At 50.4% G+C, this 25278-nt stretch overlaps 1 protein-coding gene across 1 annotated transcript; it reads left to right on the top strand.

Moving 5' to 3' along the window:
- Positions 1 to 298: 298 nt before the first annotated feature.
- On the top strand, positions 299 to 24796 carry LOC144148259 (sodium-dependent proline transporter-like). Its single transcript, XM_077679821.1, has 5 exons — positions 299 to 486; positions 11433 to 11562; positions 14232 to 14366; positions 15210 to 15313; positions 24498 to 24796. The coding sequence occupies exons 1-5, from the start codon at positions 299 to 301 to the stop codon at positions 24664 to 24666; spliced, it is 726 nt and encodes a 241-aa protein (XP_077535947.1). The 3' UTR covers positions 24667 to 24796.
- Positions 24797 to 25278: the final 482 nt, after the last annotated feature.

Here is a 25278-nt window from a genome sequence, read left to right as displayed (position 1 = left end):
ATCATCATCAGGCGGGCTTTTCTCCCTCCCGCTAGAGGAAGGAGCCTCCCGCCGCTGACGTTTAGCTGCTGATTCCGTTGCGCGGACCGTAGAATTTGCGTGGCAAACGCGCTGCCGTTCTCGGACGAGCACGTTGACGTTCGAGCCAAAACAACAGAACCACTGATCCGCTGTTGCAGCAGATTTCAGACTGCGTGGAATCGGGTTTAATTTTTGATTCCCTTGCTTTTTCAAAACTGAAGCATGTTGAAGTCACCCGACATTGACACTTGTTCACCATCCCGCCGTCATCACAATCATGGTGCAGTCCCCATGCCTCAGTGTTCGGGCTCGCTTTCTGGAGGCGTTCGGGCGCGAGGATGCTCTGGAGGAAGGCCTGCCGCTCAGCCATGGAGACCGGGTGGTCCTGGTGCCTCCGAAGGAGTACAGGCAAAACGCCTCCGGCTGCGCGCCCCAGCTGTACGCACCCATGCCCAGCTACGACTTGTGAGTGATGACGCTCCCAGTAAATATCTGCACGATGCTTTGCGCTGAAGACGTACGCCCGTTGCTTGAGGCCAAGTTCATATCAGGCAGCCCATCAACGGGCATCCCACAGACGTAAACGTACAGAGGCGTAATGCTCAGTTTTGTCGGTTTGATGTCCGATTTAAAGCGTTCGTTTTGAGCGAGCCCTTTGGGCGAAAGCAGTCTATCAGTTCTGACGCAGCACAAGCAAAGCGATGCGCCAGTTTCTCCGGACGTTATTGGGCAGAGGCCTAGCAAGTGTAGCTACGTCATGACTGGACGGACGCGAAATAGAAATTTTTGAAACGGACAAACTCAGAATTTCGCCCCAGAAGTGGTGCCGGCGGCAGCGCATGGGAGCTCTGTACCGTTCAGTGAAGGCTTCCAAAATCGTCGCAGAGACAAATTAAGACGCCGGTAGTTAGGTCTATAAGTTATCTGCGTTTATGCCGGCTTTGCTGCAAATGTCGTCGAAACACGATAGTCTTTCGCCTACCCTGCCGCGTATCCTCTTCCTCACTACCCATTCCATCTTTAGTCTCTTACCCTCCCCTCTAGATGTTAACGATGGTGAGTGTAATGAAGGTCCGTTCAATTAAGCTTTTCCGCGTTCGCATACGGGCACGCCATCGGTTGGGGCAGCATGCGTTCCTATCTTTACCTCTCCTTTTAGGGCGCAGTCCTTTGACGCCCGTTCGTGGGCTGAGCCGCGTCACCGTCGTCGTGACCAGGCGAACGGTGGCTGGACCGACGAGTGAAAGAAAAAGCGAACAATGAAACGAAGCAAAGGAAAAGTCTTGCGAAATTGGGACGGAAGGGCGGTTCGCGGGGGCGGCGCGAGCCAGCGCTTCCCGAAAGTGTGCGGTTTCGAAATGTCCGAAATGTGGCCGCCGCTGCCCACCGTGGCCCCTCCGGCATCCTGCCACGATGAATTTCTCCCTTCTTGTGAGACTCGTGGAGCAACACCGCCCCGCATTTGCAGAGTTCGGTCCCTGGTGGGAGGGGAAGGCACGCCCCGTTGGCCCGGCGGTCGGCATGAGCCACGGTCCGGTCCTGGAACGGCCGGTAAACGCGCGCCACGGGAGTTTCAACTCGAGCCAGCTCCTACCGCTTCCAGGGCCTCCACGAAGCATAGCCGACCGGCGCATCGGTCCCCGCCTGGTAGGTCCAGGTAGCCACATCCCGGCGGTCTGGCTCCTCTGTCGGTGGGGCCGATTGTTGACCCGTCGAGGATGCCGGAATGCGGTTGAAAGGCACCGCCGCGGACGATGCTGACGTCGAGCGATGGCGCTTCGGGGCGTTCTTCTGTCCGCTCATCATGCTTGTCACTGCTGGCAGGCTCGAAGAAAGGGTGCGAGCGACACGTGTCCCCGACCGCAGGTTGAAGTTAAGCACATTGGCAATAGCACATGAGTTGGGGCTACCAGCGCGGAGTTTAGGTTTACCAAGACCAAAATGCATACAAACACTAAAAGCCTGAATACCCGTTCGCTTAGTGCACTACCAAACCGTCGGAAGCTATTTCCGTCGGATTCGCAAGCTCTGGAGTGTCCCGGGGCTTGGTGGTTGGCCCCGATTACGCGTAAGCTTTGCCCGGGGCACGGCGAGAGGTTCGTCCGCTCCCCACTCTCCGCCTCGCGCTGTGTAGCGCTTGAGGTCACACACATGTACTGGCCCTCCGGCGGGTTTTGACCTCATGTCCGCCAGCTTGTACACGAGTGAAGACAACTTTTCTTTCACTCGGTACGGACCGGACAACTTTGGCGCCAGCGAAGCTGAGAATTTCTTGCTGGCGTCACTCAGTACATGGTTCCTTCGCAGCACCAGGTCACCCACTTCATAATGAATATCCCGATGCGAGCGGTCATACTGCGCTTTCTTTTGTGCTCTAGCAGTCTTGAGATTTTGGCGAGCTTTGCGTAAAGCCTCCGTCATCTTTGAGCGCAGCTCAGCCGCGTACTCAGCGCGTGCTCATTGTGCGACCGCCGCTCCGCTGCGGCCCGTCAGAATTCGGTCCATCGGACTCGGCAGCTCTCTCCCAAGGTTGAGAAACGTTGATGTATACCCAGTAGAGCGGTTCACTGTAGTTCGTGCAGCAAATCCTAGCTCCGGGAGATAGGCGTCCAATCTTTGTGCCTCGCCGAATACGCCACAAGCATGTGCTTGACATTGCGATTAACCCTTTCTGTAGGGTTTGGCTGGGCATGGTAGGTGGTTGTTTTCCTGTGCTTGATGCCAAGGGCAGCACAAGAATCCACGAAACACTTCGCAGTAAAATAGGGCGCATTGTCCGTTATTAGCTGCTCAGGGAAGCCGAACCTCGTGAATACCTCCATCAGTTTCTCCATGATCACCCGTGCCGTCAGCTTTCTGAGAGGATACAGTTCCACCCATTTGCTGAAGTGATCCGTGACTACCAATAGGAACCTGTTCCTACTTGGTGTTGTGGGATAGGGTCCCATGATGTCACACGCCACGATTTGCCAGGGGTTCTGGCTCTCGATTGGCTGCATGAGGCGGGGCAGTCGTACCGAATCACGTCCCGTTTCATGCCAAGCCAGGTTGCAAAACGACACAACTTCAAATAAGTCTTAGGGCCGCTTGCGTGTCCAGCAATGCGCGTGTCATGAAAATAGCGTAGAATCGCTCCTCTCAACGTGCGTGGTATCACTACCTTGAACGACTCATGTGTATCGTTTTCGGAAGGAATATACCTCAGCAGAACGCCAAGAGTCCAGCAGGTAAGAATCCAGCGCGCTTACAGCAGTACCAGCTGAGCGCTCCGCACCGACAGCAATATCAGCTGTCTCCATGTGCGCGGCGGCCAACCGCCCGGCTCCCGGAGCCCTTCGAACACTTCTCGACAAAACAGATCTTTCTGCTAAGCTTCGAACAGCTCTTTTCTGCTGAACGCGATCCCCACTGCATTGATAGCTTCTGAGCCGGCGCTCGTGACAGTGCATCCGCCACGACATTGTTCTTTCCCTTCCTGTAGTGCACGGTGAAGTAGTAGCGCTGCAGCAGCAAAGCCCAGCGCGCTAAGCGGCCACTTGGCTCACTCAATCGCTTCAGCCAGGTTAGTGTCATGTGATCCGTCTCCATCACAAATGGCACTCCATCGACATGGTAGTTGAACTTTCGTAGAGCAAACACAATCGCGAGACACTATTTTTCGGTCACCGAATAGTTTTTCTCTGCGGGCGTCAAGGAACGGCTCGCGAACGCTACCGGACGAAGTACGCCTCCGTGCTCTTGAAGCAGCACTGCTCCAAGGCCCAGGTCACTTGCATCGGTTTGAATGACAAACTCCTTGTTCAGATCGGGTAGCTGCAGCTCAGCCGTGTCCGCGAGCACGCTAACCAGCCTGCGCAGGGCAGTCTCCTTCTCGGGAGCCCAGCTCCAACGTTGCCCTTTCTTTAGCAACTTAGTTAAGAGGGGCTTGCAGCTCAGCACAATCTGGTATGAATTGGCGATAAAAGTTCACCATTCCCAAAAACCTTCTCAGGCCGCTGACATCTGTTGGCGATGGATATCCTAGCAGTGCTCGAACCTTATCCTCGCATGGCAGGATACGGCCTTCATTGATCGTGAACCCCAACAACGTTATCCGGGTTGCAGCGATCTGCGCCTTCTTTGGGTTCAGGGTAATTCGCGCCAACCTCAATCTCTCAAGCATATCCTTCAGGTGCTGTACATGCTCCTCAAACGTCTTGGAGTACACTACAATGTCATCGAGGTATGAAAGGGCGTGTTGCCATTTTGCATCCCCCAGGACACGGTCCATTAGACGCTGATAGGTCGCAGGTGCTCCGACCAAACCAAAGGACATTCGGGTGAATTCGAACAGTCCTCTGTGACAGGTGAAGGCTGTTTTCTGCCTGTCACATTCATCCATTTCCACCTGAAAGTATCCGCGAATCGCGTCGAGCGTCGTGAAGTACTTCGCTCCCCCAAAGGTTGGAAACTAACGAGAAAATGTTAGGCAGAGGGTACGCATCTTTTTTCGTCACCTCGTTCAGCCGTCTGTAGTCAACACAAAGGCGGTATGTCCCATCTTTTTTTTCCACAAGCACAACAGGGAAATCCCCATGGGCTATCTGACGGTCGCGCAACGCCCGTGTCGAGGAGTTCGTCTAAAGCGTTGTCTAGACCCTTTCTCTTAGCCTGACTAATTGGCCGGGGATTGCAATTCCACGGCAGGGCGTCCCCCGTGTCAATTTTGTGCTTGACGAGCGTTGTTCGGCCCGGACAATCAGTGAACATCGCGTCGTACTTGTGCAACAGTGCCGACAAACGCTCTTTTTCCCTCCCAGAAAGACCGTTCGTATCCGCCAACAAGGGGTGTATGCTCGCCCCCTGCACGGCAGCGCAATGGGCCTCTGCGGCTGGGCGCCCATCCGATTGTCTCTCCCCCGTCCCGGCTGCGCGCCTCCTCGGAACAGCCTCGGGCGGTTGGTGAGGCCCGAGCGGCTTCTCAACCTCCACTCTCGTTTTCTCGGCCCTCGGAAACTGCTCTGTCAGCGCCGAAGCTCCCGGCGGCTTTGCAAAAGGTTTAAGGGCACCAGTTGCTCACTATCCGCCACTGCTGATGTCTATCACAATGCCTGTCTTAAGCAGAAAATCCCACCCCAAGATGACAGGCACTGACAGACCCGGGAGATGGACTAGGCGTTGTCGCCTCACGCGTCTCTCCCAACGCACCACTAGCCTTGACGCGCCACTTGACTGCGCCGTGCCGCTCGCAAGCCTGAAACTCGTGTCGCACATTCTCAGCCTGATATTTTTCCTGCGGAGGTGCTCCAATACCTCATCGCCGAACAACGAAGCGATTGCTCCTGTGTCCAGCAATGCGGTAAATTTCTTTCCAGCTATCGTCAGCTCAATGAAAGGTGCTGGCGAGTCGGCAGGTTGTCCCGCACGGCAAGCCAGCGGCGCAAGTAACTCGGTACAGCTCGTAGCCGCCGTCAGCTGTTCGGTGTTTAACGGAGGCCTTGGCCGTTTCCCGCTCTCGACTGCTGTTGGACAGGTGGGCGCCTGCACTCACGGGCGAAGTGCCCTTGTTGGCCACAACGGTAGCACTGCCTGCCGAAGTTCTGACGAACCTGGCGCTGGCTATCTCCGGCCTCGTGCCCACCATTCCGTCCCACCGAGCTTCCTGCGGCCGGCTGATTTCTCCTATCCGGCCTTTTCCCCCACTGCGTTCTTTCTGCACCTGGCTACTCTCCGCGCCAGATTGTGCAGTCCGCCACACGTATGAATATGGTTAGAGCCTGGTCTGAGAGTTCAAACCCGACTCGGGGTTGCTCGTCCGCATACGAAGCGGTAGCATCTGGTCTGCTCCGATGCGACAAAGGCAGCCCTCCGTTCTACGCGCAGCGGGGCTCTAATGAGTGTGCCGCGGGCGGTGGGGGCCGGCATGCACGCGCGGCGAGGATGTCGCCCTGAATGCGCTTCGCCTCTGCGGCGAGCTCCTCCAGATCCCTGAACCTCCCGCCTCGCAAGTACGCCATAAATGTCGGGTGCGCCTGTCGCGTCACGCGATCGACCTTCTCTGCGTTTGTTGCTCGGGGGTCAGCGAGGCGATAGAGATTTTCCATCGCTCTCATGTACTCCAGCAGGGATTCATCTGGATGCTGGGTACGCAGCTCAAGCTCCCGGCGCAGCCGCCACTCGTAGATTGCGGGGAGAAACTCGTCGCGGAATTTCGCTCGGAAGCCCTCCATTGTGCGCTCTCGCTCTCCCACCAGCTTGAACCATCGAGCCGCCTGGTCCATCAGGGAAACGGGGACTATGCGGCTGAGAATTTCGGCCTCCGTCAGCCCCGTCGCCTGCTGGTAGTGTTGCAATTGGTCCAGATAATCGTTCGCGCTGGCTCTGTCATGGTAGCCACTGTACTTGGGGATGTCCACCTTTACGCGTGGCTTCCCCGCCTGCGCCGGGCTCTGGAGGCTATTCATCACTACCGACGCCATATTCTCAACCACGCGCATTGCGTCCTGAAGGAGTGCCTCTGTCGTTGGCTGACTAGCGCCAACCGGAATGGTAGAGGCAGGGGGCGGCGTTGAAAACCAGCACTGGCTTGCCTCCGGGCTCAACCCATTTTTCGCCAAAACGTTCGCGGCAGCGTCTTCCGTACCGGGCGGGAAAAGCCTGTAATCCTCGTTGCCGGTGTCAACCGCGAAAATGCCTGACCAATTGGCGCCGTCCAGAAAACAACGCTGAGCCGATAGCTCCGACAACACTCGCGTGGCCTGGAGGTCAGGCTCGCCCGCCACTGTCCTTTGTTCTCGCGCCCGGGTTCGTAAGCTCTAACAAACAGAGTCCACGTCTGCCGATTTCACCCCACGTTAATGCGCCAAGATATGGGGTCGCCTTACTCACTCAGCCTGGCAAGCGGGCTTCGCCTAGCGGCTCCCGCGCGATAAACGTAGCAATCCCAACCCGCGGCGCGCTGGACAGCGGCCACGACGGGTTCGGGCGAAAACGGAGACCTGAACTCTATCAAACAGATTTATTAAATAACTAAAAAGTACAAAAACACACTGGCTGATCTTATTACGCTAACCTAAAAAAGAGAGAAAAAAGGTCGGTCAGGCTTACCCGGGCTGGGGGCGCTCCAACAGAGAACAAAGGGACCCTGGTCGACGGAGCGGGGGTGGCCTACGTCTGTTTACTTCCGTGGTCGGGACCCGAGAGGGCGTCCCCTCGGGTTTTTTGGCGGAAAACAGAAGACGACACCCCCCCCCCCCCTTCCTCCGCTCCCTCGACGGACAGCAGCGCGCCCCGCGGGCTACGCGGCGCACGGGAAAACGAAACAGCCGTGTCTCGCCCCGGGCCGCTCATGCGCGCCGCGACACCCGTCGCGAGAGCGGGACCTCCTTGGAGGAATGCGGGAATAATTCAGCATTCCCACAGTACACACCGCCCGCGTTCGAGGGAGAGGACTACGGGGGAGAGACGCGCATGCGCACACTTCCGTACACAAGCGCGCGAACTTTCCACGTACCCACCACGCCGTTATCACGTGTACACGCCCTGCCGCCGTTACTGTTGAGCGCGACGCAGCGCACGGGTAGCTACGACGCATGCGCGCACAGACGCGCTCCCCTCGCACCGCCGCAGCTGTTGTTGAAAGCGACGGAGCGCACGGGGTACACGCGCTCATCTCGCACCGCCGCACCTGTTGTTGAGAGCGAGGAGGGTACGAGGGAGAGACGCGCACCTGCGCCTCGACGCGACGCGTATGCGCAGTGAGCGTGTGGACGGCGCCGACAACATCGACGAGTGACATCGCGAGCCTAAGAAATGCTCCGCATTTAAAAAATTGGCTGGCGATCGGCGATTAATATACTGCCTAATGCGATATTTGGGTGCAGCTCAGTGCGCTAAGGCAGCAATTACTCGTGGCTTCTCTCGACGGCAGCAATGATTAGCCTCTGCGTCTGCTGCGCGAAGTGCGTCTCAGGAAGGGACCGCGAACTGTGTCTAAAGAGACCGCACATCGTAGTCATCCGCACGCCCCCCTCACGTTTTCGCCAAGCGTCGTGCTGGCGAGCGCCCCATGCGGGCACATCATACTGCCCCCTCTACTCCCCTACCACGCACTTTCGGAGAGCGCTGGATCGCGCCGCCACGGCGAACCACCCTCCCCTCACAATTTCGCGACACCGTCTGCTTTGCCTACTTTCATCGTTCGCTTTTCATTTCACCCCTCGGTCTTGCAATCGCTCGCTCGGTTACGCGCAAAACGCGGCTCAGCCCAGAGAAAGCCGCCAAAAGGCTGCGCACTTCTAAATGCCGACGCCTGCAGTCAGCTCGATTGAGCGGCACGAATAGCTAGCTGCGTTCGAGTGGTTTCGGGCGACTGGAATTGAATTCCTCCAGTCGACGCCTTATTGCGGAAACAAGGAGAGGGAGAGAAAAGCTGGCTGGGAAACGGCGTAACGAGGTGGCCCCACCTCGTTTATTTGAATGCCACCAATAACTTCGTCACTAGCTCCTGTCAGCCTTCATTCGACTGCTCAGCTTGCCTGCTTTTCTCCATTCCTTTGGTGCCAGGATGCCGCGACCTAAATTGTGAGTCGCACCGAGAATCACGAACCCTACATAATGACCTCGTTGTGAAATGCTGGTAACGATTACTTCTGGCGACTGCCATTACACGCTTGGGTCAATGCGCGCTTCACATTACCATCGGAGTGAGTTCAACAAACACTAATCTTTGCATGCCTTACGTGGCCGCCCCTGCAAGGTTTGTTGGTGCTTGGAATGGGTGAACACATGGGCAAGAAGGTTCGTGGCTGGTTACGTTTGGGCTTATATCTTAGACGTTGTGCTGCTCGTGCCGAGGATGAGGGTTCGATCTTAGCGGAGGCGGCAAGGTAATATAAATGGTAGCGAAGGTTCGGGCAAAAAGCGGTTCAGAATCTATTGCCAGCGACATCAGCATGGGGGCTTATGGGAGTGGCGATTGAAGCGCGACTAGGTGAGGAGGGAACAAACACTAGTAACAAAAAACCAAGTTTTGTTCAAGAATAAAACAATATTTATATTTCACGAACTATATTTATTTCTGAATCACATTTATTTAGGCACAGTGTATAAATAATTTATGAAAATGCCGTTCATTCTCAAAAACCTTTTTTGTAGCGCCCTCTGAAGAATGGCACATGTTATTGCTTTGTGATGCAGTCCATGTAGTGATCGGAAAGGCGCTCCTAAAGTTCGTGTGCTAGGAAACGCCCCTCGCGTGTTTTGGTGGTGCGCATTTGCATTCGTTTTTCCTTGTTAATTTGGTGAGCACTTAATTTTTGCTGTGCGTGGAGTTGCGAGGTGCGTTGTATCGTCGGTGAACACGTGTAGTACCGTGCCCGGCAGGCACGGTGAACTACGGGACGATGCTGCCAACGGTTGGAGCGGAGCGCTTTCGTCGGTACCTACAGAAACGATGTGCTGTACAAGTTGCAACAGCGACTCCCGTACACCTGGCGTTTTACTGCACCATTACCTCTCATTTCCACAGGTAACGCGAAACTATTGTACTGTTAATATGTGCACGGGGGTTCTGTAAGGGGGCGTGGTGGTGCTTCGAAAAAAAAAATGGGTCTAAAGCTTTGTTATGTCACAGTTATCTCTTGATTTCACCTCCGGCTGGCTCAGAGCAAGTTGTGTCAATGACTCTAGGACTTCTCGGCGTAGTACCACTCGAATTTAAACGAGTCGCTTTGTCTATCTCAGTGTCTTCTCTATTGCATTACAACGCTTGTAGTTCTCGTTAATTGCTTCCCGCAATTGTATGCGCAAGCATTATTTCCATCGCAGTACTGTGTTGTGCTGCTCCGTGTTGCGCTGCTGCCAGATCTTTCCTGCTATGTGCTTTTACATACTGCCGTCGCTTTCGTTTGCATTGATCCATTTTTCCTCTTTTTACTTATCTGTTGCGACACTTGCCGAATAATGCAACCAGGAAATTGCAGGCGTGAATGCTGAGTGAACTTCTGTAGAAACCCTTGTCTACTTGATAAGACGCCGGGACAGCTGCAGTGTGCTCGCTGCACTTTCGTGAATCGGCATTCCTGCGGCCCAATTTTCTACGTCAAGATGCATTGCCTAGTTCTTCTCTCTTGTTTCGAAGTAGTTCTGGGTAAAGTCAATTTTTCGGCGCGTAAGGAAAATCATAATGCATGTAGTGCCCACGAACATTTTGTACTTATTGTATACGTGCTCATTTTGTGCAGTGTGGTAAATTTGTTTTATGTTCATCGTGGAATAAAATTCAAATGTCTTGATTATAGCATGACTATGCGTTATTTCTTCTCTTAGAACAGAAGTACACAAACTGAGCAAGCATTATATAACCTTGATCTATACTTAAGGCACGCACGCCTACCTGCGTATGTGCGACGCAATTAAACCCAGCAGTGGCGTTGGTAAAAATTGGTATCGGGGTAAGGAGTGGGCACGTTTTTTATATAAAAGGGTGGCCGGGGAGAGTGGTCAAGTGTCATTCTGGGCTGTGTATCCCAAGGCAGAAAAAAATTCCGTTCGGGGAGGGGGCGCAGGGGGTACGTGCCCGGTTCCCGGTTCGCCACCAACTGCAATCAAAATAAAAAACTGATTGCTTTTATACAGCAGTGGAAGGCATGAATACAGAATAAAGGTTCAGAGAAGATGCAAGATGCTTTTATAAACACCGAGGCGAATCATACGACAGTATGCTAAAGTGCGTTTCACGAGTATAAGCTGGCGTTGACTTGAAGCACACACGCCAAGGGCTCGCCAACTTGCGTCAGATGGCAATGACATGAGCCCTCAGGGATCAGAGTCCTGCTAAGGCTATTTTGAAATCAAATTTTCCCGCTAATGCCACCAAAATGACGTCACTTTCTGACCGGATCTTGCGTCACATCCTGTTTATTTTTTGTTCCGCCGGAAGTGTTCCCTCCTCACACAGATGGCGCTAAGCCCCATGAGCAGCTTAAGAGCCGCCATTTTCTGAACGTATGGGCTTCTATGGAAGCTTCGCTACCAGTTATATTTACCTTGGAGGGGGCGTTTAATAGATAGTTGGGATGAACGCAAACACTGGTGTGCCGAGATTGAGGGGCACGTTAAAAGTCTCCAGATTGTCTAAATTTATTCGTATAGCCCACCGCTACGGCCAACCTAATAATGCATCCCAGCCTTTCAAAAGAAGAGGTTGTGTGGCCGATCTATGTTGAATACCACTGTACGTATTAGTCTTCTTTATGAAAGAATAATCAAACACGAAATTGCCCCGCGAAAAGTTACATTAGCAAACCTGTTTGAAAATACTCACACAAGAATATCGTAAGCAGTTCAACTGTCTAGAAAAAATATGGGAAACAGGTTAAAATGCAGCTGCAGGTAAAGCTGCTGACGATGATTCGAACTATTCTGTCCAGCCGGCGACAGCGCACCTGGACGGCGGGCCAATCGTTCGAGCACATCGGCATTCAGCCCTTGCTGTCCATAGCCGCCCTGTGGATCGTTGTGTTCGTCGTCGCGCACCGCGGATTCCTCAAGGTCAAGAATGTGAGTTTTTTCACCGATAACTGACTGCGTACTCGACCTTGTGGCATCTTAAAAAGGTGAGGACAGAAAGAGACATACCAAGAGTTTTGTTATTATTAATAGCTGTGAAAACAGTCGTCCTTTTAACCGTTAATACGTTTGTACAGGAAGTCGCCTACCATTTGTCATGAACCGCTTGTCCACAAGCAGGGAATGACTTAGACACGATAGCATTGTGGTTTACTCGCGGGCTGTGTGGTCAAATATCCGGTATGGTTCCTTGAAATCTGTAAGAAAAAAAGTACGAACAAGAAAATGGACAATACTTTAGAAGCTCGTTAATTGAAACTGGAAGGGTACCATACAATTGTTCGAATTAATTGGAGTTCGAATTAGCGGGCGGACGCTAGAATGAAGGGAAATCGCGAGCAGAACACAACGCGAGCAGAACACAAAGAAGCCACCTCTGGACTCGCTATCGCGAACTAGGGGCTACTACACGTTTGTGGCAGGTTATTTCGCAAATAATGTTTCGTAAATACTAATGGAATGCGCCGGACCACTGGCACCTAAGGTCCCTGAAAGAGACCCCTAATGGGCTCTTTATTTAAAATGAAAATGCAACAGCTGATTTCACGCTATTCCTGACTCTGTTGCTAAGAAAGCCCCAATTTTAACAGTAATGCTGGTGTTGTCGCAGTGGATCGCCAGCTGAATAAATCATGCTGTCGACAGATGATGGACCAATACGCGTTTTCCAAAATCGGGGGAAAAGAATGTGTCGCTCTTTAGAGTGAAAGAGATGAAAAGCCCTTGGGGAGATATTCTGAGTTCCGGTGTCTGGCGATATTTCGTTGCAAGATACGATGCAAGACGTTAAGTGAACACGTTGCTATGCCACGTATTACCTCTAAACCAACGTCAAAGAAGTGTCAAAAGAAGGCTCAAAGATGGGTCAAAACATAACTAAAAACTGTGCTTGATTCCTATGTCATTGGAATCGGTAAAACACGAAAGTGAAATGGGCAGCGAAATCTGCAGCGAAAGGAGCATGATTTGTGGGTTGGTGGCTGTCTTATGGGTGCTCTTGGCGAGTAATGTCCTGCTGACAGGTCACTTCAGAAAAGGCGCGACCACTTCGATCCTACTTCGTGGTGTGTACGGCAGATGACTGCGTTGCGACGCGCTCAGCTTGTGGAATGCGAGAGGCAGAGTTCGTAGCTTCGACCGTCAACGTGCGAACGCCTTCCGCTTCCCGCTGGCGTTTATCTTCGCACCAAATCAGTCACGCTCCTACGCTTCCCGATCGATGCGCCAACTGTCGGCGCTCGTTAGCGTCAGGATGCACTACTTCGCTTCGCCTGTCCTATACTGCCGCACCATCAGCGTCAATGACACGTTTTTTGGAGTTTCTCTTGTGTTCGTTGTACTGGCGTCATTTATTTTAGGGATATGACGTCACTGAAATCTTGCTGTATGCCGGCATAAAACACTTTCGTGTTACCATTCTGGAATTAAAAATCACGGGTTTTGGTAAAAAATGGCATAGCTGAGCGTCGAACACAGGGCGTACGGTCCCAAACCACGACTATTGCGCCAAGCTACTGAGGCAGAACAGACGAATCGTTTTAGCAGTTGCAATAAAGAATAGAATGAGTGTTCCAAGCAAAGCAGTAGATGGCGCTAGTGGCAGACTGGAGTTGCCGGGCCTGTACCAACCAGGGATCAGAATATTTCCCGGCGTCTGTAAAAGCGAAACTCCTCACAAGATGGCCGAAGCCGCCGAGAAGGTAAATAATGCAGTTGAAAACAAAAGGTGTGGGCTGGAAGGAAGTCGAACCCACACCCTCCTGAATGAGGGTCGAGCATTCAATCTTTCGACCAGTACTCTGCATTGTTCCCTTCGTAAATGCGTTCTGGCCATTCCCTCACATAATGCCGGCGACTGGTGCATGCCGCTCAATCAGCAAAGAACGTGGCCTTCCTTGCCGCATGTAGGTTTAGCACTGACGAAACCACACCTGAAGAATCAATGTATCGATGGTCAGTGCTGGCCATCTGGTACAAAATTCTCACGGTCATTACAAGAATTCATATTAGAGATGTCAGCTATAGCTCAGCCACATTTTCCACATGTTCTTAAAGTGGTACTAGCTGGTTACGATGATATTTGCTGTCCTACGCTCCTACCGATTCACCATTTCTATTTGCTGCTTCATGAACGTATCCACTCAAAGCAGCAATCTGCAGCCTTTCATCCATTCTGTACTTCCAATGCATGCACAGGTCTGCTCAGTCCCTTTCTATACATAGACACTAACAAAGCTTTGCAGCTGAGTTTATAGTTCGGCGGTTTACACTCAACACTACTTGATTGTCAAGAGTTCTGACTGTGTAAAAAGCAGCCGTTTACATTCACCTATTATTTCGCATTCATGTATGATTTAAGAAAAGCGACGTAGTTAAAGCTTTGGCATATTCTGGAATGCTCTCCGCTTTACGTTTTTCTTGTGGTGTGGAGAGATAGACGCCTCCTCATCCCGAAAGTAAGCACATTGGTTGACGCGATACCATTATTTTGTATCCCACTGGCTACTTTTCTGGTATGTGGCACCGCGAGGGATGGGATTAAGTGTAGCATCCGTCCAGCCGCCCCTCACTTTGTACATGCATCTTTGCGGTTGCTGCAGTTCCTGTACGTCACGCTGGGCCTGCACGTCGCAACCACCGTCATGCTGCTCTTCAAAGCCGTCACTCTGGACGGCTCGTACAAGGGCCTCAGCGTGATCAGGCGCAGTGACTGGAGCCACATCTCCAGCGTCGAGGTGCGTCATAACATGCATAAGTAGACTGTTATTGACAGGCCGCGTTGTTAGGTTTTTGGAACCACGTTGTTGAACCAAAATGTTACTGGTATTATAAACGAAGGCAGGTTTTTGCACTCAGTCCGAGGCTCCCGGCGTTGATGTGGAGCGCTCCGCAAACGCGCTATTTGGCCATTGCTCCGAGCGCCAAATTTAGGAAAGCACTGCTGCCGATTCCCTTGAAGCAGATGCGCATTTACATATCCTCTTCGCCCAACTTCACCTGCTGTATGAAGATGAATTCAATAAGGAGACATGGCTTACGAGGTGAAGCGGGTTGCACTTGACCCACGAAGTAAGAAACACAAGACGCTGGTGCCATATGTCTCTGAATTAGTTTCTCTGATGTCCGCTGGCGCAGCACAGCATGGATTAGCAAGCCTCTGCTTCCAATGGTAATACGCTAAAAGGTGGATTGCGTACCAGGCACGGTCGCTGTTACAAACAGATGCAATCTTACACAGCAGCCAGTGAGAACGTATTGTTCTTCCACCGTGACATTTACATTCTGTGGGGAGGCTTGTAAAAGGGGTCCTGAATGAATTGCTTGAAGTGGTATACTTGTGTCTACTGGGGCGGTTTGTTTCGTGCCATTCATTACTTGACTATTTAGTGCAAGGCTAGAATATTTAAAGGGTGACAGGAAACACCATCCGCTGTGATTGTGCAGCACCAAGCGCCGTAATTACATCTCGCGGGTTCTTGATCTGTTTACAAGCTACCTGTGCCACAAAATACCTTAATTTTTAACAGCAATAGCATCAGCGTATTTCTTTGTAAACAATTCGTCCGCGTCCTGTGCAGATGTGGGCAGAGGCGCTTTACACCTCTCTGGAGAGCGCCGGCGTGACAGGAATGGTCTACCTGGCGGTCGAGAGGTTCAACTTCTTCAAAAACAATTTCGAAGAGTAAGCAACCGCAGCTTTCTGTGTTTTGCATTGGGGCTGTTCTAACAACATTGCTTTTGCGCTAGTTCCTTTGCGGCTTTGGCATCAAGCAAGCATGGTGTTTTCAACGTGGCCTTCACTCGGTATCCAGTGTGCGGCGAATTTCTCTAAATGAGACATAATTGTAAACAAAGATGAAAGTGAGTAGACAAATATCGCTGTGAGAAAATTTACCCTAAATATCCAATTTTATTCAACTATGAGGAAGCAGGTCGAGCAGCTTATTATAGCACGGAAGAATGAGAACTAAACGTAGGAAATACAATTCATGAGTTTAAATTGGGGGGTTGTAATCTATAGCTTGTCATCGAGTTCGCACGGACGCCCATGTTATATCAGCAGTGACGTTGAATTCATGGAAGATTTCTGACGACAACATTGATATTTCGAATCAGATTTCGGCAAAAACACGAAAGGCCGCTGTGTGGATACCTTGAACAGCTGCACTTCCGGTTATTGGTATATATGAAACGTTATACAGCTGCGCTTCGGGTGATTGGTATATATGAAACGTTATAATGCGAATTCGTTAGGTAATTCTCAAATAGGAATTGCAAACAAGAAGAACTAACGAATGTAACAGAAGCGCGAAGCAGACATTTTGCCTTTGCCAGAACTACTGTTTCAATTGCCGTTCGGAAGCTACTCGGAAGGCTGACGTATCTTGACATTGTGACATTTGTGATATTACATAATCCAAATCATATCCCAGACACGTGTTAGCGTCGCATGCGTCCTTTAACTGTACTTTTAATGGGTTGTAGTTTGCAAAAATAAAAAAGTTCTGCTGCCTGTGGCATTCGAACCCCCAGCTGCTCAGGCGTGTTATGCGAACTCGGCGGTCTAAAACAAGAGTGTGCATTAGGAGCGAAGCACCTTAGGACCTCGCTTTGTCCGGGGCTTGGCGTCCGTGTACACAGTGTTGATCATGCGCGAGGAGCATTGTATTCGATTGAATTGAAATGAACTGGATTGAATTAACTTGAATTGTATCGGATTGAATTGGATTGGAATTGTGTATACTGTACACAGGCGTTGTCACTAATTTACATGGGCGAGTGAGCAATGCCACGGGTGATTTACGGTAAGAACGATCCCCAGTGCTTCGCCCGCTCCTCTTGATTCACTTCGTGGAGATGCGTGAATTTTTTAGTGTAGGGCTGCCTATAAGGCGAAACTTGGCAATTTCGAATCCTGCTTCCGAAGTTTTTTTCAATTGCGGGATATTTAGCTCGAACTCCACATCTTCTAATAATTGTTATGCTGTAAGGACTCTTCCAGACGGTGCTGTGAGGTGCTTAGCAGCCACTGCTATATTTGTGCGCGTGAAATCAAGCGCTTCATGAGTCGCACGCTATGCGTGCCTGACACGAGTAGTATATTAGGCGTAGTAATCAGGTGCTTGGCATTCTTTCCATTTAGTGACGAAGGAAGCTGAGGTCGATTTGCTATATTACTACCTAAATTACCATGGATGACAGTGATCACTAGCTGTACTGTTCTAATACGTTCTAAAAATCACCAGCTGCGCATGTAATTTCCAGTCGAATAGACCCAGCTACGCATGTACTTTACTGCAACACATCTGTTTAAGTCCTCCAAAGGCATACACCGCGCACCGGCAATTTGGGGCAGTAAACTAAGAGGGCCACAATTTTTACAACGCGTCGTCAGCGCGGGTCCCCGGGGTGAACGACGACGAAGTAAAATCGGGGGCTGCAAGGCATTTGAAAAGCTCGTGCGTATCGGGCATTTTCTGCCCTCAACGTTTCCGGCTACTACGAAGCCGGAAGAAGACTGGCATCTAGCGCTCTCCGAAGCACAGTTGTGCCGACAGCAACGCTTTCTTTGCGGCGCCATTCCTACGCTGCTGAAATCAGTAACCGAGTACTTGGAAGCCCCCTCACCATCTTTGCCAGGCTTGTGAGAGGATATCAGCGAGCTCGTAAGCTACGACGCTGGTCATAATGAGGCAAATGGAAACATCGGTGAGCTGCTCGAAGGGGAAGAATCTGAGCGAGACTTGGAGTGCCAGCGCAACAATGCCGTTCCTTTAGCCGGCTGCGTTGTGCGGTCAACGCTCCTAGGGCACCAGGCATGAGGGTTACCCATGACTGCACTCTAGGCCATTGCACTCTAGACCGGTCCCTCAATCAACGGACATCCTGTTCGTTTGCCCTGCAACCTATCCAGCCGGGCCTAGCGCCACTAAATAAATGCTTAGCTTATTTAGTGGCTCTAACCGAGCCCTATGACATCGTCTCGAGCGCACCCAACTCGCGAGTTCTCCTGACGAAGCCTCAGGAACCTACACTTTCCCCTGTGCTGGGTGAGTGGCAGGGATTTTGGGACAGTCTTCAGGCGACCATTCACAACCAACCCGGAACATCCTGGGAGTAAAAACGAACATGAGAAGCAAGACTAACGCTGCCGAGGTCTTCCTGCCATCAGCTAGAGGTCCGCTGTGGCAGCAGGCAGCTACGTTAACGCTCACGTACATCACGGCGGGTGAACGAAGCGAAGGCAAATTCTACCGCATTGTGTGCATCACCATCTCCACAAACTTGGCTCTGGATGGCGTGACACCCGATAGATTACTGCGATACTTCATCTGCTTTTAGAAAACTAATTTTAAAGCAAAGCTTTTTGAGCGGGAGCGATGGGGTGTTGACAAAAAGCAAATGCATTTCTCCATAGACTGGTTCGTCGACCGAAGAGCTCCGATAGGACCTCTAGACACATGACGCGTGCGTGAAGCTGGGGTGCCATTGTTTCAGAACGGCGGCTTACAAATCACGCGATTACAGGTAAGACAATACACGCATCGATCATGAGGGAGTACCTTAGCATACCTTTAGCTCAGTGATTTTCAAATGGGGGCCCTCGGACCCCAGGGCATCCGCATGAGCAGTTGAGGGGTCCACGAAGCCTTCCTAAAAACATTTCCCCCGCGATTTTTTTCTGAATTTCCCCAGCACTTTCTTGCAATGCAAAAAGGTGGCTTCGCAGCATTACATGTACGTTTAGTTTATCCGCGTAGCATATTTTTGCATCTGCGTTTTGCACAACCCGCCAGCTATCAGAGAAAAACAGGCCCCGAAGAGGCAGCATATAGATGTTTAGAAGAATTTTTGATTCAAGAGCAAACTAATTAACATTATGACGCGCATAGTCATTAACGTCAAGCAGAAATGGCGGACCTTGCCTAAGCATGTGGGCAACGTAAGGTACAACTGTAAAATTGTTTGAAATTATGACACCGATCAAAATAAGCTCAATCGTGGCGTCCCCCATCACTTTCGCGAGCACAAAAGGGGTCCCCGGTGCAGTCATGGCTGAGAACAACTGCTTGAGCTCATACATAACGTACCGGTATACATGCAGGTCGTTCGTAGATGCGTTTATTCAGGGCGCAAAACAATGGCTCACAATTATGTTACTCCCTAATGCGAAATTTGTGCGCACCGAGAACTGTCTTCTCAATGACGCCGCATTCCTGTTGCGTCTGAGTAAGTGGTCATCGCATCAGCGAACGCACGGAGAAGACCATGTCTCCTGCATACTGCTTTCTCCTCCACACTTTCGGCGCACTTTCCTCGTCACTTTTTCTGGTCTTTGTTCGGTGTCCGCTTCGTTCGGTCGGTTACAACGATTGTCGACGGCGCCGCGGAGCCCCAAGAGCGGGCGCTTAGGTGCCATGCGCTACATTGTTTGCATAGGTTTGTTGATCGTTTGATATTTGGGTCTTTGAGTGTTTGACGATCGACTGAACGCACTTTCAGGGAAGGTTGCACGAACTTTCAGTGAAGGTTTCGACTCACGTGTGACACAGCTGTGATGATACAAAGCTTTCGCGCTTCTCTTAGCATTCTATAAGAAGGGATGGTACTTTCTTTTCTTCAAAGCGACGTACCACATGAACGACCACACTGAGCATTTCTTGTCCCTACGAGTATAGCAATACCCTAGGCAATGGATTCTACAATATCTGAGAAGATGAACTCGAACACAAACACGTCTGCGGAGCCCGAAACTATATAGCATCAAGAGTCTGAACCGAACGAAAGTCTGAAGAACACAGTGTGGCTGCCACAGACAGGGATGATTCAGCAGTATATGTGCAAGCAGACGACTGAAAACGGGGAGAAGCCAAGGGCGCGGAAACAATGAAGCGCTTAAGCACAGAAAACGACAACCAGGTCCACAATGACATCACGAACGCGCTTATTCAACCACAACGAAGCGCAAAAGCCGCGGTGTAAAGAAAACTCGTTCGAAATCGTGGAACCGGAACCTTCCGGGACGTTATTGATGAGTTTTTCATGCAAGCGCATCGACGAGCACATCGGGAGCCTTATATGTACCGAGCTGTACAATGAATATTGCCACAGCTGTAAGGTGGGTTCCGCTCTCAGCGGAATCCTATTAGCAGGGACGTTGATAAGGCACTAAAAGAAGAAGAAGGTTCCAGGCCGAGGGAGGCGACGAAGAAGTCGAAGTTGACTTTGACTGGCTTGCTGTCGGGCACAAGTTCGCTTTTTAGAATAAACGTACCCTTTTCACCTGTTACAACCCTCAACATGTGAGTTCACCATTACAATATGTTGCCCGTAACGAAGTGCCTGGTTCCGCCGCTGCCAAAGCCGCTTACATTCGGTAACATTCAGCTGACCCGATTCGGCAACCTGGGAACCATTTAATCGTATATGCAGAGAACAGCAAGCATGCCAAGGATGACGAGACACAGCGGCAACAACTGGCAAAGATGTGGGTGCGAGGTGCCGCAGACTTCGGATTGCGCAGATTTCAGCAGATTTCGTAACATTTCAGGCGGGCAAGGATGTGACTCGGTTCGCAGTGACTTAGTCACCTTTCATCCTACGAAGAGCAATCATTGGGTCCACACGTAGTCAGACACCGAACCAGAATAAGAAATACGCAATGCCAGGCTTCCACGTGCCGAAGCTGCACCGGGGCTATGAGGCGCGCAATCGGGGAGAGCTGACGAATAATTTGACCTCGTTGGGACTAATAACGTGCGCCATAATCTCGACACACGGGTGGTTTTGCGTTGAGCCCCCATCGAACAGCGGGAGCCGCGGCCAGTTTTTAAACCGAGGTCCTTCGGATGAGCGCGAGGACGTCTTACCGAGAAAAGAACCGCTCATTGCTTGCTCCTGTAGAGCCACCACCCCATGGAGCGTTGTACAACCCATCGAACGCTTACCATAAAAATGCTACCGAATGCGCTGCAGTTCCAGCAAAGAAATAAGCGTGAAGAGAGGCTTCTCGACCTCAAACTGACAGTGTCGGAGAAGCGGCGTCAGCGTGTTGAACGAGTCATTGTCAGCAAGATGTCGCAGGGCTGTACGACGGGAGCGACGAAACGAGAGACCATGTAGACGGCTCTTATGACTCCAACAAAGAAATTACAGCCCATTTCACGCCTGTGCAATTTCATAAAATAGCGGAGTTCAATTTGGCACGTTGGTCGGCACCTCACGCATATGCAGGGACACTCACAATGCCACTCGCCACAGTATGTACGTACTCGAAGCTGACCCAGGGATGTCTGGTACAGGTTCATGGTGAAAAACAGCGCAAGAAACACAGGGACAAACAAAAAGAAGAGGGGACGACGCACATCGCAGCACTTCAGCTCTGTGCTTCCTCTCCCGTTCTTTTTGTTCGTGTGTTTCTTGCATTGTTTTTCACCATGAATCTGAATCTGCAGCAACTAGCCCAACTTGCCATCTTACTGAGGTCTGGTAGTTCATCGGTGCATAAATGTGGGGTGGTAGTGCGCCACATGCCCCTCCGCACGAGCCGAGATCGCGCCCCTGACGACCGTGGCATCGTCTAGGGAGCACCCCTGGACGCTCTAACCCTTTCGGCCCTGGGGATGTCAATGGACGCCATCACATAAACGTTCCTCTTGCACATATAGAACTAAGCCTTTAGACGAAATGACGACATTCAGGCTAAAAAAAAACGAAGGTCGCAGTTTTATGCAAAAGCTTGTAAAACTATAATATGTGCACTATGAAGCTAACATTTTGTTTCTAGGCGCATTTCATCAGAAGGTTTGGAAATGTAGGCGACGAAGATGTCTCTCCTCTACATAAAACTTTTATTTGCTGGATGTCCGACATAACCGCCTATATTGATAAGTATGTTAACACCAGCACTACCAGATTTATTTTGTGTTGGTGTGCCTATGGGACCTTAAAATTTAGGAAAACATAAAAAAATTGGGCCCATCTCCCCGCGAGGGGGACTCGAGTAAATGCGTCGCATAGGGGGTGGGTGTATTGCGTTAACGTTTAGTGTTTGGGGAGTTGGTGGTAGTGAATGCGTTGTATCAGCAGCTTCTTGACGTGGTTTGAATGAGTCAAGGATATAAGGCGCGTTCGTAGCCTCCCATTCTGTGTCGGCTTTGTGGCGCAGTGGGTAGAGCACCATGTACATTGCGTTCCGCCGGCAGGGTCGAGGGATCGAAACCAGGCGCCGGATAGTATTTTTTTTTATATAGTGTAGGGGGAGGGGTGCGGACTACGACTACGGACGTCAACGCGGGTGACATCGTGAGTTACGGAAATGCTCTGCATTTAAAAAACATCATTTTGCCGGAAATGCAGAAGTCGAGGCTGAAAGGAGCGGATCCGAAGGCAGCGGGCCTACACTGGGCTTGTATAGCCGAAGGAGTACGGCCCCTCACGATCGTGTACGGCGTCCTTATGTTTGTCTATGGCAGTGGTATTTGGCGCATTCTTCACACTGGTGGCCACCTCCCACACAGGCGGAGGCTGCTCACAATGCCATTTGCCGTGGTATTTAACTACTGAAGCTGACGCATGGAGGTCTGGTAGTTCATCGGTGCACATATAAGGCGGGAGCTGGACGTGCACCGCGTGCCGAGATTTGCCATGGGCCACCGTGGAAACGGTGGCGCCATGTTTTCGCCCAGCGGGGTACCTTTGCCTGGCGTGGTAGGCATCGCTTTGCCGGAAATCGCCTTTCTGGAGGGCAGGGTTAGGCCAAATCTTACTTTTTAGTTGAGACAGCTGTATTATAAGAAATGCGCCCCTGGTACTACAAATGAATTATCAAGTGGAACGCATATGCATGATGTAGCTACTGAAATATGTCAAGAATGTGTGAAATTTTGATGTTCTACAAGAAAAACATTGTGCTCAGTGTCACTCAACCCATTCATATTTAGAAGAGCATAACAGTTGCATTGCGTCCTCTGTTTCAAATCGGCTTTGTAAAGAAACAATAGGCTTTGTTGGAGCGCCTTTCTATGTTCCTCACGCCCTTCGTCCAAACGTTTTCGCGCTTAGAAGCCTTGTTTATTAAAATGGCTTCATGAATGCATATCAGTTGTATTGCCGACATTCTGTACCGGGTGTTTTATAGGGCACTGGAGTACCCGGATTTCTTTACAGTGCGATGTGGGTGTGAAAAATGTTACGTGGTACTAGTGTTGGACTTCGCAGGGTGCTTGAACACGCGATTTCTACAACTAGCTCCTACGGTACCAAATTTGCAATGCTCCGTGTTTTCGCCATCGCTGTAGACGTAAAATGCTGAAATAATCGCAACCGGACAAGCGGATTGGTGATTATTTATCTCCACGGCACGATGGCGAACACAAAATAACAAAATATTAAGACGAACGGAGCACTAGCCACCATAAATGAAATGCGGATCCGTCATTTGTCCTCGTGTGAGGTCCTATTGACAAGGCATTTGTTCTCGAGTAGAGCACCTCTGTGCCTCGAATCATTTACCTATAGCCACTCTAGACACAAATTAAGATACATAGAAAGGACAATTGTGATTCCTGTGAATGTGGCTTCTAAAACAAACCCAAATTCAGTGATATGAATAAAAATGGGATTTTTGAGCTAAGAACGAAATTGTGATGTGTAAATTTGAACTCATGGCGCCCCTCTCCCCTAAAGCATGTCAATGAGAATTCGCACAATCAAGACCTATTTTGAGGTAATTGACTTGTCAGTAGTTTTCAAGAGTGAATTTTCAATGCCGCCAAGTTTGTTGGAGGCTTTGACGGTGCTACTTTACGACGTAAAATCAGAAAATCAATCCTTTGGGGCACTGGAGCCGAGGTAAACTCCGCATTTGCGGCCGCGAACTCGAGACTTTGAAACACAGCTTGCGTTGCGACACCTTTGAGTGAAGTTAGCACTGAATGAATTAGCCAGTGGTTCATTCTGTTAAACCTTCTGAAATTCATTCTCATCTGCGTGCTGTTATACGATTTGCGGATGCGCATTACAGAGGCCATGCCTGGCCTTCCTCTCTTGGGTCACGCAGTCCTGTTGCTGGCGATGCCATGACATCTTTCACATCTTTTTTGGGGGGGAGTCCTTCAGAATTCGCATCTCGTATGTATTCCAGCGACCTGTTGTTGGCAGTCGTGGCCAAAAGAGCTTACGCCGACGTCGTCGGTGCTTCTGCCGACCTATTGAGACTTTTCTTATACCTGTAACAGACGAAATACTCACATAAATTCAGTAACGCAAGTTAGATAAAAATGGCATGCACAGGCAAGGGGACCCTGCGAGGCATCGTTAAGCGCCATGTGTACAATTGTACACGCGTTTTTTGCCCCGCGGCATAGTGACATCTTTTATAGGAATCACAAAACTTCTCATTTGCGGCAAGCCCGAACCTTGTATTTTATGCTGTTATGAACAACATTTTTATTGAATATATTCACCCGTAAAAGCAGGGTAAATATTCACCCGTAAAAGCATATATTCACCCGTAAAAGCAGCACTTACGTGTCGTTCCATAAAAGTTGGAGTCGTCCATCTTAAGTGTTTGTTTTGGCTTCAGCTTCGTTGCGAAAAGAAAAGATAGCGCTAATTGTCCACTTAAAAGGCATGCGACAGTACGCACGTCAAGTACCATTCCATCTGAATCAAAGGAGCTCGCGTACCCTGATCCCAAAATTGATGTGTACAATTGCACACACCGCCGCTGATGGAGATATTAGCCATATTCTGCACAAACTGGGTGTGCATGTCTGTGTGAATGCAAGGGTATTTTAATACAAACAATGTCACATGGAACCTGCTATCATGTAATCTACTTTGCCGGTTTCCTTGGTTTGCAGAGACGTGCTGTTTGTGGTGGTGGCGGACGCAGCAACGAAGGCCATCGGAACAGCAATGACTTACCTATTCATCGGGTACCTCTCCACCAGAACTGGCGTCAACGTCGATATGCTCATCAACCCCAGTGCGTCCCCACTGTCAAATGCCTTTCTTGCTCTTGGGCATTAACCTGCGCTGCTTCTGCCATGTTTTATAGGGTATTTATAATAATTCAAGCTACCTAATACTGCGAACGAAGTCATCTAAATCGGAATTTGTAGGAAGACAAAGTGAACAGGCGGTGTTCATGTAACTTTTACGCGTGCCTCTCCAACAATGTGTTGTAACTTGAGGCAAACAATACATTTACACGCCTTGAAATAAAACATGAACGTATGCTTCCTGAACTGAAATAAAGTGGTTGGAAATATTATAAACTTGAAATGTTCTTTATCGTACCTACTGCACGATCCCTTTTGGGTAAATGGTCTTCCTGGTGGCCTAGTAGCTAAAGCATTTTTGTGCTAAGCACGGGGTTGAAAGTTCAAGCCTAGCGACGGTGGCCTTAATTATGAAGGAAGCAGAAAACATAAATGCTGGTCAGTTGAGATTTCTCGCATGTTCAAGAGCTTCAAGTTTTGCGAAATGGTCGTAGCTCTCCCATGAGCCACACATTACAGTCAAGATGCAGTTTCGGCGCGGCAAACTCGAATCTAAATTTCTGTTCGAAGTGGACGCGAACACAATATATCTGCTTGTTTTACTTAAAAAAGTATCCTTTGATTGATTTCTCAACTCTAC

The sequence above is a fragment of the Haemaphysalis longicornis genome, unplaced genomic scaffold (assembly GCF_048455015.1).
Source record: "Haemaphysalis longicornis isolate Haplotype H1 unplaced genomic scaffold, Haemaphysalis longicornis Haplotype H1 scaffold_8, whole genome shotgun sequence".
NCBI classification, from domain to species: domain Eukaryota; kingdom Metazoa; phylum Arthropoda; class Arachnida; order Ixodida; family Ixodidae; genus Haemaphysalis; species Haemaphysalis longicornis.
Note: the sequence above shows the minus strand (reverse complement) of the source record. Positions and strands in the feature narration are given on the sequence as shown.